Raw genomic sequence first — 18,220 nt, forward strand, 5'->3', positions numbered from 1 at the left:
TTTATTATAAAAATTAATAAATGATTATTTTATGCACTTTTGTTTTTATCATTTATTTAATGTGAAAATTGTAATTAAATGTATTTTTTTTTTTGTGGAAATTGAAAAATAATATTGTCAGATTTCTTGTGAACTAAACAGTCTACATTTTTCATAGATGTCTTTCGAGTAGTTGGTAGATGGGTGAATTGGTTGGAAGAGACGAAGGTCTGGTCACGTTTCGCGGAATACAAACAAGTCAGAAGAGCACCTCCAAGTGTTTGAGCTACCAATTCAGGACAGTTTAACGACCTAAATGTGCTTTTGATAAAAATACAGTGAAACACTGTCAGCGAGGTTTTCCACGAGAAACATAGGTAAGTTGTTCTCTGCCAAGATATTTCTATTTTTTTTATCCTTTTTTTTCCTTTTACTTCTTCCTTTTCATTTCCACTTTAAATCGATTTTATCAGCTTTCAAGCACTGAACATCGACTTGGAAAGAGTATTATATTGGAAGACGGGAATTGATGACAAAATGAAAAGCGACTCTTGAGAACAATATTTAATTAGAATTAACGTTTTCCTTTTTTTTAAGGTAAATTCCAAATCAGAAAAATTATTGAATTTTATTATCAATAAAGCAGAAAAATGATTTTATGGAGATCTGTGGCACTATATGTATATTAGTGTACGTGTCAGAGGGATGCGTTTTATGGCTTATTTAATAAAAACGTGTATTACATCGTTGCACCAGCAGTGAACACATTCTCCTGTCGTTTTTTCCTGGTGAGTTCGATTTTTAATGTATGACGATTGCAACTTGCATGAGCATCACGTTTTATGAAATGTATTTTTAGTTCTATTTTCAAAAAAAAAAAAAAAGTGTTAACGACATTTCTTTTAAGATACGTGGTTTGAAAGAGAAAATTTAGTTTGTTTTTTTCTATATAATTTTAACGATAATGGAAAATATATTTCGAACTTGTAAAAATATTTAATATATCCAAATATTTCGAATTTCACATATTTCAAATATTTGAAGAACAATTTAATTCTAAATATTTCTCGATTAATGAACATTCACTGATAATTCTGAATTTATGAATAATTTAGATTTTCAGAATTCATATAATTTGATGAAGTTTTAATAATGTTTCTTTCTTTTATACATTTTTTAAAATAATTTTTTATTACTGAAAAGATGCAAATTTATTTATTATTAATATTATTAATTAATTATTTATTTTATCATTTTACTATTTAATAAACTAAGACTACTGAATAGAATCTTAGTTGTCTTCAGACAATTTTCATAAAGGGAATAATTCACTTGTTCTGAGATTAACTTGGTCTAATGGATGCTGTGTATGTGACGTGTTACCATTCATAGTGCATGGACCGATCCTATGAGTAAAGGTATCAGGTGGTTTATGGGTTTGAAATGTCAAGCAACAGACGATCTGCTCGAGACGCCTAACGTCATGGACAAACCACGAATCTGGTAATTGCGATATGGTTGCGAGAACAGTTTCTGTTTGCACTAACGTTCTACCTCAATGCATCCCTTGATTTCTCCCTAAACTCCAAAGATCAAAGTCACTGTATATCGTTATATTATTGCTTCAGTATTGACAGTGATTATTCTCAAAGTCAATAAATAACGAATTTTCATTCAAACATACAAACAGACACTTTCGCCGGACCATGATTTTTCGACTCAGGGCACCTCAAAACGTAAAGATTTTATGGAAATAGAAAAAGTCAATTTTCGACCAATTATAATACCTTCTCATGTGATGAGAATGTAAAAAGGAAGAATTTAAAATATCCGTTCATATGTATTTATATTATATTATAGTTAAAAACTTTTCTTGTCTGCAGCAAGAATAATATCTCTCATAGAACATCAATGTGTATGTCAAATATTATATCACCGTTACAAACTCCTGCGGTAGTAACTTCAATTTAGATGGTCTAATGCTTGATAAACCTTGGGTTTAAATTGTGAGCCAACTTGATACGATGTTATCCCGAAGGAGTTATATTATTGATCTTCCTGAGAAAATTCCCAATTCCTTCTACCCCTCAGGAATACTTCGTCAATGGAGTCATTCTACAGGGGAACATAGATTAATTATAAGTCAAAACATTGAATTATATATATAATTTTAGTCCCAAAGGATCAGTGGTCCTGTGGATCTAAATCATCAAAAAAAAAAATTCCAAATTTTGTGAATTTAAAAAATAGAAATGAGAAATTAAGACAAAAACAAAATTTTAATTAAATTAATTGATATTTAAACAATTAAATAAATAATTATAATTTGATAGGGAGAATCTTGCGCACGCGTGTAATTTATCTGCAAATAATCGATATTATATATAATAATATAATAGATATTATATCTCAAAATTCTGAAATATAACTACAGTTACAGTCAGACAAAACTTTTTCGAATTTTACAATTCTAGAATATGGATTTAAATAAACGATTTTTTTAATACATTTAATATATTATTTATACTTTTTTTTTTATTCAAGTAAGAACATTACAATCTACATATTTATTTACAATCGATGAATAAAAATCTAATCAACTACCTGCAAAAACATTTCAGTTTATTAAAATACTTTTGAGCCATAATTGCGAGTAATTGAAATAAAATTCATTGACAAAATATGAACACCATATTGTTGTTTTTTTTTTCATTAGATCGAAGATTATGAAAAACAGTATAATGTTATATAAAAAGCTTTCATTATATACATGTTGATATAGAAAAAGGAGGACGTTGATAATGTTTATATCACTTTTTAAAATATTTTTCACCAACAAACGTAAAAGAAAATAAAAATTCAACAATTTTACTTGCAAATAACATTCTATTTTAAAATGACTGTACATTTATATTTACATATATATGGTAAATTGATAAAATTAAATTAAAATATAATATATATTTCAATGAATAAAAAGAAAAAAAAATTTGAAAGCTTTATTTCATAAAATTTTTGTAATAATTCAGTTTTGAATCAAAATGAATTATAGTATAATATTTCTATCGCAAGAAATATGATTTCATTTTTCCTGTAACAAGTAGATTTATTCTCGCAAATAACAATAACAAGCGGAGTGTTTCTCAATGTTCAAACTCTATATCTCATAATTTTTGATCACAAGAAAAACACTCGATAAGAATATTGTCACTTTTATAGGTGCGTAGAAACAAGTAACAAATACATTATACACACAATAGCTTCAGATTCGTTAAAAAAAAAGAGAAAAAAAAAGAAATGAAAAAATAAAGGTGCGATAAATTGTGCGAATGAACTAAAAAAAAGAGAATACCGATTTTTCTTTGATATGAAACTAGATCTTTAAATATTATACATAAGAATTATAGACTAAATATCGATAAATGACTTATAACATTAATATATTATAGATTTCACATTTGGTATATAAATATTATTTACATTCTCACTCTTGTGTATCATTAAAGCGCCTAGACTTAACATTATTCATTTACATAATTTACATAGGTACAAAGAAAGAGGGATGTTTTGCGAACAATCGATCAGTCTTTAAATAAACTTATTTGGACTTAAAGCTTAAAGCCAAAGCGTTACTTAAAATATTAATTTTCTAAGTTAATAAGTTTACTGAGAGCAAAAAGAAAGTAATTTTCTAAAACTTTATCAACAAAATATTAATCGGAGCAATATATTTTAATTAAAGGGAATATTATAAATATAAATGCAAATATTTTAAATCCTTTAGACGCTTTTTTATAAAAAAAACTGTTTTTTTTTTATTGAAAAAAAAGAATTGTATCACAATTTATGATATCGTTATTATTTTGTATTTAAAAAATATCTTTAGATATGCAATGTGTTTTAATATTGTTAAAAAAAATTTTTTTTGTTTATGTAATTAAACATTTGTTTTGAATTAATAAAAATATTTTATAAATTTTTTAGATATGCAAAGTCGACTGATCTAACAAACCCTCACAAAAAATATATATATATATATTTTTTTGTTTACTTTAATTCTTTATAGATTGCATTTATAATATTTAAGTATAACAAAATCTAAATAATAAAAACCTCATTAATCAATAATAAATATTAAAAGAAATTTATTTAAATCTACTTGTTTTTTTTTTTTTGTTTAATTTTTTACTTTTACTATTATTTTTTTAAACATTAAACATTTAACAAATTTAAGAGAAATTTGTTTTTCTCAAATTTCTTTCATAATTTTATTGGAAAAAAAATGAAGAAAAAAAAATACCTTATTTTATTAATAATGCTTTACACATTGTTGTCAAGGCTGTTGTTGTCTTCGACAACTTGTTCGGATTGCGACTGACGATTTATGCAATCTCGCACTGCTTGTAATATTATGCCAACCCTTCTGTCAACTGCGACGTAATGTGGATCCCACAGAACTGGCGACACAGGATCCTTTGACAAGCTTTGGCTAAGAGCATCACCCAAACTTAGAGGACCATTGTGATATCTGAAATCAAATATCAATTGTTTATTTTAATTACAAAATTTAGTAATTTGATTTATAAGTGGTCTGGGAATTTTCAGTAAGAAAAATTTCTAAGCACAATATTATTTAATTCAAACACGAAATATGAGGATAATTTAAAAGTGACTATTAATTTAACAAAAAATAATAAAACTTAACAAAAAAAAAAAAAAAAATACGACTGGAACGGAAATTATATGCAATGGTATTGTCTTGTAAGTTTCTTTAAAGTACACATTTTTTTCACGAGAAGCAAAAAAGTTTTCAAATACCTCACGAGAGGGATTTCATAGTTCGTGGGAAAATTCAGGTGTAAAATAAATTGTTTCACATGCCATAGTTTGCAGCCCGTATCGCTAATAAAAAAAAAAGTGAGTTGATTGATTCAACACAATGATTTCTTTTACTCTGTAACTGAAATGAAGTTTATTATTTGGTATACAAATTAAAGAGACATGTTATTGTTTTCATAAACTTGGGAAATTATCTATTCTAATTAAATTTTTTAAATATTTCATAACATTTATACGAATTTTTCATTCACTATATATTTTTTTACAAACATCAAGAGAAGGGTATTTTTTATTCGACATATTTTAATACGAATATCAATAGAAGGCTATATAGATAGAAAATAGAACATATATAGAATGGCTTTTCATGGATAATATTCGATGGGTTATCATTCACAGGAAATTAGATTATGGTCCACTTTCTGGTTACAGGAAAGTGAACTTTAATTCAGCTAGATTAATTCAGATGAAAATTTTGTTGAATATATAATCGAAAAACTAATAAAAGAAAAAAAATGAATAAAAAAAATAAATTTTTAACTACATTTCAAGCGTTTAAAATGTAAAATTTTTTAAAAGTACTTTTTAAGAGAAGAATATAAGAAAAGATGATATAAATTTTCAAAGAAGACAGAATAAAGTGCAAAAGGGACAATGGAAGTTGAAAGAAAAATAACAAAAGAACTAGATATATCTATATAGTAATTTTAAAGTACCTCCGTAATATGATCACAAATGATAGAAGGGAATGGAAATTTTTTTTTTAAAATCAAAATACCATTTAAGCACGAAACTGACCGAGGACCAAGCAAAATATGATTTAATGGAATATACTTGAAACACGCAACGAGAATTTACCGATGACACGTGTCAGAAACGAAATTGAACTGATTGTCATTTCTATATTTTACGGTGTCATAAATAGCTAGAAACATAAATATTGAACGCCACTTATGTACTTCTCAATTATTATTATTTTTATTATTATTAGTATTCGTTCTCAATCTCAAATCAGAATAAATTTTCATTTTAAAGTTCCATTTTTAATCGTTTTTTTTTTCGTCTAAAAATATAAATATCACATTACAGTAAGAAATTCTGGGGAATGAAAATTGATTTCTTAAAAAACTACACTCATACTTTATTTAAAAAATACTCGAATAAATATATCTCTTTAGAAGTTGGAATATATATATATAAATATATAATAATAAAATATAAATTGCTCTTATAATTTCTAAAAATAACTAACTAAAAGTATATCTTCTATTCTTTTCATTGGAAAATCAATAATTCGAAAATTGAAAATTTGAAAGGCGTGTGAAATATCCGAAAATATTTTTTTTACTCTTACGAATTTTTCAATTTTATTAATCTTTACAGCCCAAGGCATTTTTTATAAAAGAGAAAATTAGATTTTTTTTGACAATATAAAATTGAATTTGACGTCAAACGACGAAAAACTCATGAGAAATTGTTTTCTGTATTTAAAAATCAAATTTTACCGTAAAAAAAAAAATGATGAAAAATAGAAATTTAACAATATTTTTCGATTCTTTTTAATGTTTTTCTCAAGAGCTTCAAATTAATTTTGAAAATTAATTTACAAATGGAATATTTATTGTAGATTTATATAAAGAAAGTTTTGAAACTTAAAAAATAGAAATTTATTCGATGTTATTAGGAATAAAAATTCTATTTTCAATTTCAATTAGTAACTATACTTTTAACTTGACTTGTGTTTTTGAATCATTTAATCCCCATTTTAATATATTCTTCTGTGTTAGCAGGAAATGAAAAATAATGGATTCACCGCTCGGTTTCTTGGGAGTCAATGGAAGCCAATAATGGAAGATCTCAGGCGCTTCCTTATTCGGGTCCTAGGCCAATGAATAAAGTATTGGGTTAAGTAGATACGAGGCGAATATATATATTCTCGGGATTCGCGCCCAGTTTGAGTGCCAGAAGGTTTCAGTTGTACTCAAGAAGGATCTACCTCCCTCTGGCTACTTTCCGAGCATCAGAAAAGCTTGCGACTACTTTTACGCCCAATGGCGAGTATACGCGCGGTTTTAAAGATGAGAAAAAGAAAGAGAATAAGGTCCACTTAAATTTACTTTAAGTGACTCACTTTGAATTCCAGAGACGTTCACGACATTACTGCAAGCTTTGTTCACTCATAATATATATATATAATATTAGAATTTGTAATTCCTCGCATAACTTTAATTTATTCTTTAATAAAAAAACATATCACGAAATATTAATACTTTAAAAAATATAAAACTCAATAAATAAAAATATTCAAGTTTTTAGATTCTTTTTTACCCCCAAGATTATATTTTTAAAATTGTTTTTTTGTTTATATTTAAGCCGTGAAACAATTTGTTTTCCCTATAACTCTATTTTAATATTAAATAATAATAATAATAATAATAATTTTAAACTGGAAGATGATCTAAAACTTTTTCTATATAATCATATAATAAGAATAGAGTGGAAAACTTGAGTTTTGAAATATGTAAAAAATAATGAGACGAGTGAAAATTGAAAACCGAACAAAGGCGTGAAAAAAGGAATGGATAAAATAAAAAGTGGAAAAATTGCTTTGTCGAAAGAATAAAGAAAAGAAATAAAAGAAAGACAAAAGAGGTGAGAGGAGAAAGAAAATCGTGATCCAAGATGTACGTAAAAGCGTAACGAGCTAGCCGCAGGAAGCAATTATCTAATGATATTTGCGGTTAATAGGAAGCGTGTGGGTTACTTTAATCCATTTCTTTAACTGACTGACTTGACTTTAGATGAGGAAGTTCTTGAACAGATGCGGCAAATAAAATCTAATAAAAAAAAAAAACTTATTTAAATTCTCTATTTTTAGAGGTTTGTCACATAAAATACAATATATAAATTTTATGTATAAATTTCTCAAGCACAAAATATTATATTTAGAAGACTCGCATTGGTGAATTTGAATTAAATGAACTCAAGTTTTCCACACTGTGTGTGTGTGTAAATGTATTTGTACTATAAAATTTTCTCCTTGAATTTTCTCGGGATATCATTGGCGCGCCGCATGCCATTTACGATCTTCGGTTTACGTCCTGCTGATTTTTATGAACGTAACTTTTAGATGAAATTTGCCCTATATAAAAATTACTCAGCTTTCATTTTTGAATTCGTCAATGAACTTATTCAATTGCGAAAATAATTATCAAAATTATATATAAATGAAAGAATATAGAAAAATGAGAAAATTGACTTTTTTTTTTAAATAAAATTCAATCTTGGAAAAAAAAGAGAGATGAAAATAGAAAAAAATGTGTTTTGGTAAGATTTTACGAACCTTAATAAAGTAGTAAGGGTGCTTCTCTTAATCATGCAGCATTGCAGTATTGGAGTTAAACAGCTGATTTCATCATGGAATGGTTTGCCAAAGCCACGACCATGATCCACGTGCAGCGGAAACGTGTCGTTTCCAAACAACTTGAAAGTTTCGTAGTGATGCCGGTCCATGTTTCCCATGAGGAAATCCAAAACAGACATGTCCATTAAATCCAGTAACCTATGACCTTCGTTGTAGGGCGGAATCTCTTTGACCAATGAACAATAATCCGAATCTGAAAAGCAAAATTTGACACGAAAATAAATAAAATTTCTTTTTAAAGAAAATCAACAATATATTAATAATATCCCGATAAAATTATTAAAATTGAAATCATTTGCAAAAAAAAAGAAAATTTTGAATGAAATTGGAAATAAAAATTTATGAAGGAATGACTTTAAATCATAATGAATAAAAAAGTTGAGACGTTTTACCATTCTCCCATTGTGCTTTCTTGCGTTTATGATAACTCCTTCTCCATGGATGTCGCCAGACTTTTCTGCTCGCCACTTCTTTGTCGGGTAAAAAAGCGGCGAAGCTGCCCTCAAGCAAATCCGGATTTCCACAAACTGCATGAGAGGTATCGCAATAATAAGTACATCGACCATGTAGACAGAGATTGCCCGCTGGACTCACGAAAAATGTTTTCAAAATATCCCCAGTCGTAATTTGATAAATCTCCGTTGTCATATTCAATCTTCTCCCCGTCACTGGCATCGCTCTACGAAATCCCAAGAGTCTGAAAAAAAATATTATGTACATCATAAATAATTCATAAAAGAAAATCAAATTACTCGTCTTCTTAATATTTTAATAAATTTAAAAACAGACGATTAACAAAAAAAGAAAGAAAAATTACGGAATTTTTGATTCGATTAATAAATTATTAAATTTATTCAATGAGGAATTTTAATAATCTCACCGGTCTAGATGGAAAGCAGCAATCTCGGCATTATGTCGTTCAAAATCGGTGAAGTAAAAGTGATTTGGTAAGGTTTGCTGTTCGCGGGGAAACCTGTTGGAAAAAAGAAAAAATAAATTTCAATTAATAACAACTTATTTACATAGATCTCTAAACGTCCTTGATACTATTGCTCTAATTTGTAAAATGATCGTTTGAAAGTAATTACAAAACTAAAGAAAATCAAATAAGGAAACTAATAAAAATAATTATTATATAAAGTTGTAATATTTATATGTATAATATTTTTACCTAAAACGAATAACTTCTTTTATTGAATTAGGAATAAAATTTCCAAAATTGATTATACCAATTACTAATTTTTCTTCTTTTTTTTTTGCGAACTCTGATTCAATTTATTTATATAATGAGATTTTTTTGTTGAAAAATTCATTGTACGGTGCCTGGGCCATAAAAATAACAACGGATTAAGAATCGATTTCGGATGAGCGTCCTCACGAAAAGTACACCACGCGAATCTGGAAGGACAGGTCGTGCGAAAATTCCGGTAATAAATATAAGGGTTCGAGAGAGTTGAAAAACAAGCAAAATGAATGCAACACGTATATAATACGAAAATACGAAATCCTTGCAGTTATTAGCCTTTTTTTCTAATTTTAATTCAATAAATTGTGGATAAAAAAAAAAAAATTTACAAAAGATTTTTAAGAAAAACTTTGCTAACTGGCAGAAAAAAAGTCAGTCTGTTGTATTAAGATAAAACGCTTCTATTATTTTCTTCAACTACTTATCATATTTAAAAAAAACTTATAATTGGATGGAAATTTTTTTCTCTCTGTTGATATTTTTGTTTTATTAATTCTTTGTTTCCTTCATTATTCCTCTTTACTATTGTTTTTTTAAAATTATTTTTAATCAAATAAAATTTTACAATTAATTTTTAATTTTTTTGATTTATTTCTTTAAATTTTGTCTGCAAATTATTGTTTTATTTAGAAAAAAAAAAAAATTTGTTCAATATTTGAAAAGAAAATTAAAAAAAAAAGATTGTAGTTGACAATTAGATTTCAATAGTAATAAATCTCGAGTGTGTAGTGCTTCGGGATTTTTGAGTTTGAAACGCGAAGAGATATATTAAATTGTTTGAATGTACACGCGAAATCTCCTTCACCCTGGAGGCGCTCTGGAGACGCTTTTGTCAACAACGAAATTCCATTTGCGAATATTTGATCTCTCATGGTCGTAATTAATAGCGAAATAGAAATTTATTTGTTAAAAGGTAAAATTCTTTTCGTATATATGACGAAAAACACATTTGCTAAATGAATTTCATTTTCTCTCTTATACAATTTTAATATAATATTTTACAAATATCCTATTATTTTTATATATTAATAGCTTTATATTTTGTGAAGATTTCAATTTTCAATAAAACGAAGAATAAAATTAAAATTAATATCTCAACGAAATAAGTTTTCTTTCTTCTATTATAAATGAAAATGAGGGGATTTTATTTCAGACTTATTTGAAAATAAAAGAAGTTAAAATTAATAATTGTGTTTCCAATGTACGCTTCATAAATTCGCTTTCATAATATATAAGATTTGACATGAAAATTGACTCATAAAATTAGCTTAAATATTCCCTTTTCTAATTGACATTTGGCTTCAAAAGTTTAAGACGAGAAATTATCAATTTTTAATTATCTCCATGAAACGGGAAAATATTTTCATATCTATAAAATCTAAATTATTCAAAATAATTTTATCTTTCGTCACAGGTGAATTCAATTGTGAATTACGAGTGACTAAGAAGTGACTTGGGATAAGCATAAAATTTAGATCGGTAAATTAATTTTAGCAAATGTCAAGAAACTCTCGCAAGGATTCTAAAGTCATAAAAATAGTCAGGAAGAAGACATTAAATTTTATTATGCAAAAGAAAGCTTTTTAATGTAATAGCTAATAAAAAAAACTTAAAATATCCTTTTCATATTATGTTTCAATTTAAATGGTCCAATTTGAAAAAAAATCTCTATACACGAAGAAAAATATTAAATTTTTCATTGAAATAACAAAAAATTCTTTTTTTTTGTTATAAAAATTTTGTTAAATAAATTCTGTTGTATGTAAAAATTCACAAATTACAAATTTGATTGGAAAACACAAGTCTGGTCAAATTATTATATAAATAAAAAAAAAGAGATTTTTTTTTACGTTTTTTCGATCTGTGGAGGTTAACGTCAGTTTCGAGAAAGCGGGAGTTCTTTAAATACAGCTGCGATTGTCGAAGAGAGAAGGTGGGAAGGAAAACAGAGCAAAAATAAATGCAACGAGAAGTCTATAATATCCCAAGAAGGGAAAGAGAAAAAGGTTGAGATGTTTGGGGTTGGACTTGGGAGTTTAGAGAGGGCCAGGGGGGTGAGTGTTCAAGAGAAAGAGGTATAGAATAAGAAGAGACTGAAGACGTGAAAGAGAGGTGGAGGTAAGAAGCTTATTGAAGTCTCCCGGTATAGGGCAGCTAGTTTTGCTTCGTTATTTCTTTTCGTTTTTTTCTTTTCTTTTCTTTTTTTTTTTTAAACTTGAGACCGACTGAAGATTTTCGAGATAAGTAGTGGCAAGCAACGACCAGGCTTAAACTCTGTAATAAGTTCGGCAATAAGTTCCTCGCAGAAAGTTTCCACGGTTTGGATCCTAAAATTGCCGTCGAGAGGGCCCGTAACCTGTAATATTTCTCATTAGATGGAAAATTGGTATAGCGTGCCTCATTCCCTCAAAATTATTAAATAATCTGTTTTCACAAATTTTCTATCTCTAAAATCTTCGAATTTATCCTTTTTTAATTATAAATATTTAAATTAAAATTTTTTTTTTTTATTTAAAAAAGAAAATTAGTTGAAAAGCTAAAAATTGGTAATATCAATGATATGCACACACTCTTTAAAAACTTGTCAAGGAGGAAATAAATTTTTTCCATATAAGTATATTATGAAAGCAAAGAAGGGATGAGAGAGTTTACAACTTTCCGCTTTGAATATTTCAATAGATAAAAATTTCAGTGGTTAAAAATGTTCATTTTTTTTTTTTTTTGCAAAAAAAAGATTAGAAGCATATTATATGAATCGAAAAGAAGAGTGGAAAAAAGTTCTCCCCAGAGTAAAGTGCTATGTGTTGAAGTTTGGAACCAATAACGATGATAACCCAATGTGAATTGTAAAGTGTCGATACTACTCAAAGACTCTAACTATTATTTAGACTGCAGTGTTAGTAAGTCAAACCAACGAGAAACTTTGTGAAAAGTTATGAGTGAACCTTTATGCTCTCACAAGTTTCCTCTGAATTATCGATGATTCTCGAAAATATCTCCCAGAACAATTTATTCACTTGCGAATTCCTTGAAATATTGCAAGCATAATTTGAATATTAGAGGAAAATTTCTTTAAAAAAAAAAAAAAAAAAATTAATAATTTAATCGTAACTAAAAAAATGGATATTAAGAGTTTTTATTTGCTTTTATTTACACGTTCATAAACGACGTTGTTCTCACCATCACTTTCATCACACATGGTCTCTGACGTTTGGAAAATAAAAAGAAGACCAGTTAATTAAAAAAACCGAAACTCAAACAAGAAATACACTTGACTCATAGAAAATTAGAACTCAATTTTTCTCATTTAAAACTTTTCCCTCGTTTCTTTGCAAACAAGTCATTTAAAAATAACATTTGACTTCAGGAAAATTTGAAATTTGATTTGAATTTTTAATTAACTTTTACTTCTTTAATTAACTTTTTCTCAGTTAATTTTTGTTATATATTATATGAAATAGTCAAATTTATAAAAAATTACAATTATTTCACTAATTGCGAGATTTAAAAGTTGAGTGATCAAATATTAGAAGAGAGAAATAGAAATGAGAGGAAATGAATTTTCTCCATTCAGATATAATTTTATACTTGAGGGAAAGTATCGGAAAGTGGAAAAGGGCACATCACGAGTTTAACTTCTATCTTGACCTATCATCAAGTGTCTTTGAACCTTTGCATCTCTTTTTTTTTAAATAAAAAAAGAAAAAAAAATTGAAGTGGAAGGGAAAAAATTTAAAATTAGAACAATGGTGAATGTGACGTATCATCTACTTAGGTAGACAATATTAATTGAGTAGAAGGCGTGGTAGTAAAGCAAGGCTAACATTTCAAGTGGCTCTCAGGGACTGAGATACTTGAGATACCACTTATGTAATTGTGCTCGTAATCCTATTGCACGGTGTAACTTGCAATCAAGCACGAACTTGCAACTTGTGTATGTATATATGTACTGCCGGAAAAACCACGAAAATTAGACATTCACCTCACGTAACGATTAGTCTTCTGAACAAAGAAGTGTAATTTACAGTCTTTTCTGAAATACAAAAACATCTAACTTTCAATTTTTCTTACTTATTATTCTTTGCATTTACTTTTCCAACAGAAAATATATGAAAACAAAATTTTAAGAAACTAAAAATAAGTTTAATTAACTTTTGCAAGTGTTTTTGAAATTTAAAAAAAAAAAAAATTCAAATTCGTGAGAAAAATTCGAGAAATATAAATCAGAAAAAAATTCACGGCTTTTAACAAATGAAAATACGATTTTAACTAAAGTTTTCTTTATCAGCTAAAAAGGAGGATTAAATTCAATAAAGTTTTAAAAATACGTTTAGGATTATTTCGCTCAACATGTAACAGACTAATTGTTTAAGTAAGTTTCTAGGTCCTGCGAAACTGCGATACCAAAACTTTCTCGTTAACTTCTCTTCGCAATGCACATTCTGTTGGCTCTAAAGCAACAATAATTGCCATCTACCTCTGCTTTTTAAACGCCATTAAATCTTAAATACACAACAATTTCTGGTAATGACTCTAAGTTTTAGTGAATAATAATTTCCAGACATACCATTTCAGTTCGACAATGAATAAGAGTTGAAAATTGCATATTGTACTAGTTGCACTCAAATCATCATTTGTGATATTTCAAGATATTGAAAATCTCTTCAAGTTTTTCAAATATCAATTTATTTAAAAAAAATTTTTTTTTTAAATTCTTTTTCTTAAAAATCATTTTTAAAAGATATTACGAACTTAGATTAGAATAAACTAAAAATGCAATGTAAAAAAAAAATTGCATAACTTAATATATTCAACTATTGCTAAATTGAAACTAAGACGTAAGTTTTTAATTTTCTAGTAATTTACCTAATGAATACTTCGACTTACCTCATGGGCTTAAAAAGTGCCTGTGTATCGTTCCCATAATTAATAATCAATTTCAGCTGCGTTCCACCGCTTTTCTCATCTGCAAAATAATGAAAGAAATTATTTTCTCAGTGTAAATCAAATCGCAATTACGAAATTCGATTCATTTAAACATTTCTTTTTTTTTCATTTATTGCTTGAAGTATTTTCTATTTACTTATTAAATATTTTAATATTTTGTATTTTATCTTAAAATAAATATGCAATGCAACAAAAAAAATTCAAATCAACTAGAAATTTTTTTTAACCATTTTTTTTCAGTGAAGCAAAATTTGTTTTTTTTTTAACAGAGAAATAATTTAGATAATTGAATAAAAATATGTATGTAATAGAATATATTGGAACCAAGAAGAATTAACCGTTGATATATTAACGGTTACAAGTTCGCAGGTTTAATATACACGCTTCACAAGTATCAAGCTGGTTCTCTGAGAGAGAGAGAGAGGCGCTTAGGAGATACAATCCGGAAATTCTATTTACAGTGTTCACCACTATCATAGGACAAACTATCTTCCCAAGCTCCATTGCAGCTTCTGTTTCAAATACACGGAAGCGATATTTAATTATTGAGCGTTTCGAATTGGATCGTCTTTTGTCATTTTCCAATGTGAGAAGATCAAAGATAAGAGTTTGTTTTTAAGACCTCAATCTCAACACATTGAATGTGCTACTTTTTTTTAAAAAAAATTTCCAACACAATACCGGAAATTTTGTAAATTAATTTAAAATGCCATTTGAAAATTATTTAATTTTATAAAAAGAAATTTAAGCAAATTCGTACAAGTTAATATTTTTTTATAATAATGCAAAAAATTAAAGATGTTAATTTTTAATAGAAATAATTTAAATTCTAATTAAAAAATTTAACAATCGTCTAATATAGAATCTAATTAAATTTAATGAAAAATGTTAATTAATTATTCTTTTATTCTTATATTAACAATTACAGACAAAATTATCGATTTAAACCATTTTAATATTTTATATCTTACTTACAATAGATTCAGGAACTGAATTTCGATTTATTTGAATAATTCATTTACTAAAACTCGAATATTTAAATTTCTTCAACTGAGATGAAAAAAAACTGTTTATTAATAATTTAAAATAATTAATTCTTTAGTAAAATTCTGTTTTACAATGAAATAACATTTATATATAAAAATAATGAATATAAAACTAGTTGAAAAAAAAATCAAGAACGAATTTTTTGAAAATATATTATAATTTAATACCAGTAAGAAAGTATTTTCATTGTTTTGTAAATTGAGAGTAAAAATATATTCTCCTGCAGTAATTTTAAGTGAATTATTTTTTCGTACATAATGCAAGTGAAAAAAAAAGAGAGAGGGTGGGGGGAGAGTAACGGTTCAGAATTCACACTGATCTTGTGCGGCATCATCAAAGAATTAGTACACGTTTCGTCACGAATTGCATGAGAAATTTAATAAAAGTGCACGTACTAGCCGAGGCTTACCATCCATTATTTTTGCGAGGCGAAAAATTCTTAGCACGAGTCACGCGCTACTAGCTTTAGTGAAAATTTATTACACCCCCTTCTCATCGTCATTGTTACAAACATATTTTCCTCTAAAGTACAAAAAAAAAAAAAAACCATTTTACTAATTAATTTCAAGAATCTCAAAACTTATAATATACGATATTTAATTTGTTGGTTAATAAAAAAAATAATGCACAACCAATAATTACGACCAATAATATAATATAATACAAAGTTTCCTGCATGCATAAGGAAATGTAAATAATTAGTAATACTTAGAAAAAATTTTTTCAACATAACAAATGTATAATATTTATAATAATATGTAATGAAATACGTGGAATAAAAAAGTGTATATATGTTAATACAAATTACAAAACATATAATAAAAAAAATATATTATTTTATTTAATAAAAATTTAAAAACAATGTTATGTAAATTTTTTTATTACTAATTATAGTAATTAGATATTTTTTGACTCAATTAAAAAATTTTTAAAAACAAAATGATTAATATATTTGAAAAAGTGAAAACTTACCAACATGATAGATTGTATTTTTCGACATATCCTCTACTAATTTATCCACGTATTCAGAATCCTTTGGATACATCTCAATTTTACTGATGTGCCAGTGGAACAAATTCAGATTCGTCATATTTTTCCTGTAAATAAATAATTAGAATTAGTTATTTGATAAATTTTTTTCTCTTACAAAAAAAAAAAATAAGTTTCTTTACATTCAAGAAAAAAATTTTTTTTATAATCTGAAATTAAATTACACTTTAGAAATATTTTTAAAAATATATCATTTTTCAAAATAAAAATAAAAAAAAACAATTTTTTTTAGAAAAATTTTTATCGCTATTTTTTTTTGGCGATTTTAGGGAGGAAAAAAAGAGTAACGAGAGAAGGATAACAAATAAGTGGAAAGGTTGAAGGTATGTCGTTTGTTTGAATTTGCTGTATTTTCAGTAAGGAAATCCTATCTATCGGCCTAGGATATCCCTTAAGTTCTCTTGGATAAAGTAAAGGAGACCACGAAATCGGAGAGAGAGAGACCCTCTATGCATTTTAAAAGTGTGAATTACGATGGGGTTCATTGCATTGAAATGGCGATTTCTCAAGATCGTATATGACCCGACATTTTCAGCTCGACTTTGGTATCATCTAAATTTACAGCCGCTATTTTCTATTTTTTTTTCTAATTTAAAAAAAAAAGTTTAACATTAAATTTATTTGACTAAAAAGAAAAAAATTAGAAATTATAATTATTAATTTTCATTTATTCTGTCAAGAATTAATATATTCAAAAAATGAAAAATTCTATTCAATAAAAATTCACAATAGATTTTAATTTTTAAATAAATTTATATTTATTTAAATTTTCAGCCGCTATTTTTATTTCTATTTTTTACTCTCACTGACTTTTTTTTTAATTTAAAAAAATGTTTGACATTTGGTAAAAAAAAAAAAATTATAATTATTTATTTAAGTTTATTCTGTCAAAAATTGTTCAAAAAACTAAAAATTCTGTTATCAAATTATAAAAATTTATCGTCAATAGAAATAAATTTTCAATTAAAAATTCAGCTATATAAAATTTGAATTAAATTAAAAAAAAGCACGTGCGCATCATTTTTGTGGTTTTTACATCATCTCGCAAGCAATTGGCTGCGAAATTTCTTGCTTTCTTTTCACACAATCTTCAAGAGAGTGAAGATGGTGACACACGATAGGCGACCTGGCTCGTATGGGTTGCATACTAACCACTTCACGAGTCGACACTAAATCTTTGCGAATTATCCTGAAGAAAAGACAAGGGAGAAAGAGAGAGGAGAGGATGGGGATCAGGAAGAACTCGTCCTTTAGGTCCAGTATGAAAGCAGGACTTGTTAAGTATCAAGGTGTACATATATAGATTTTCTCTCTCTCATATGCCTCTGACATGAATTATGTCTCAAGTGTCCTCAACTCTCTATGCACCGCACACAAATTAATTCGTTGGATCGCCCTCTACGTTGAATTAATTATAAATATAATTTATTGTCCTCATCCATAACGACCCGGCTAATATTTTTCAAGAACTTCTTGAATTTTGATTTATTCAACGCCGGTACATTGCAAACGTTGCAAAATGCCGCGTGCGTGATTTTAAATAAAAAAAATACAAATAAAAATAAATCCAAATTAAAAAAAAAACTTAAAAAAAATAATTTAATATAATACAGAAAAAATTCTTTTCTATAGCCGAATTTTCATTTTACAACATTCATAAAACGTCGAATTTTTTATTTATACAGAAT

At 26.8% G+C, this 18,220-nt stretch overlaps 1 protein-coding gene and 1 long non-coding RNA gene across 3 annotated transcripts in view; one reads left to right on the forward strand and one right to left on the reverse strand.

Annotated features, from left to right (window-relative positions):
• Nucleotides 1–84: 84 nt before the first annotated feature.
• On the forward strand, nucleotides 85–7,134 carry LOC127288040 (uncharacterized). Of its 2 annotated transcripts, none has more exons than XR_007843977.1 (3): nucleotides 85–356; nucleotides 577–767; nucleotides 6,606–7,134. It is a non-coding gene; the product is annotated as an uncharacterized LOC127288040 (long non-coding RNA). The 2 variants fall into 2 exon arrangements; XR_007843976.1 differs by having other exon boundaries at nucleotides 6,609–7,134.
• The window catches only part of LOC127288024 (extracellular serine/threonine protein CG31145), a 61,963-nt gene continuing 46,956 nt past the window's right edge, over nucleotides 3,214–18,220 (reverse strand). The window contains exons 2-7 of the mRNA XM_051315216.1: nucleotides 16,455–16,579; nucleotides 14,376–14,454; nucleotides 9,123–9,215; nucleotides 8,635–8,939; nucleotides 8,162–8,435; nucleotides 3,214–4,507 (exon numbers count right to left, since the gene is read on the reverse strand). Of these exons, the coding sequence (XP_051171173.1) occupies nucleotides 4,300–4,507; nucleotides 8,162–8,435; nucleotides 8,635–8,939; nucleotides 9,123–9,215; nucleotides 14,376–14,454; nucleotides 16,455–16,579 (1,084 nt within the window). The 3' untranslated portion in view covers nucleotides 3,214–4,299. The remainder of the gene's footprint in view (nucleotides 4,508–8,161; nucleotides 8,436–8,634; nucleotides 8,940–9,122; nucleotides 9,216–14,375; nucleotides 14,455–16,454; nucleotides 16,580–18,220) is intronic.

This window comes from Leptopilina boulardi, unplaced genomic scaffold (assembly GCF_019393585.1).
Source record: "Leptopilina boulardi isolate dan_hultmark-lab unplaced genomic scaffold, ZJU_Lbou_2.1 LbouV2_38, whole genome shotgun sequence".
Lineage (NCBI taxonomy): Eukaryota > Metazoa > Arthropoda > Insecta > Hymenoptera > Figitidae > Leptopilina > Leptopilina boulardi.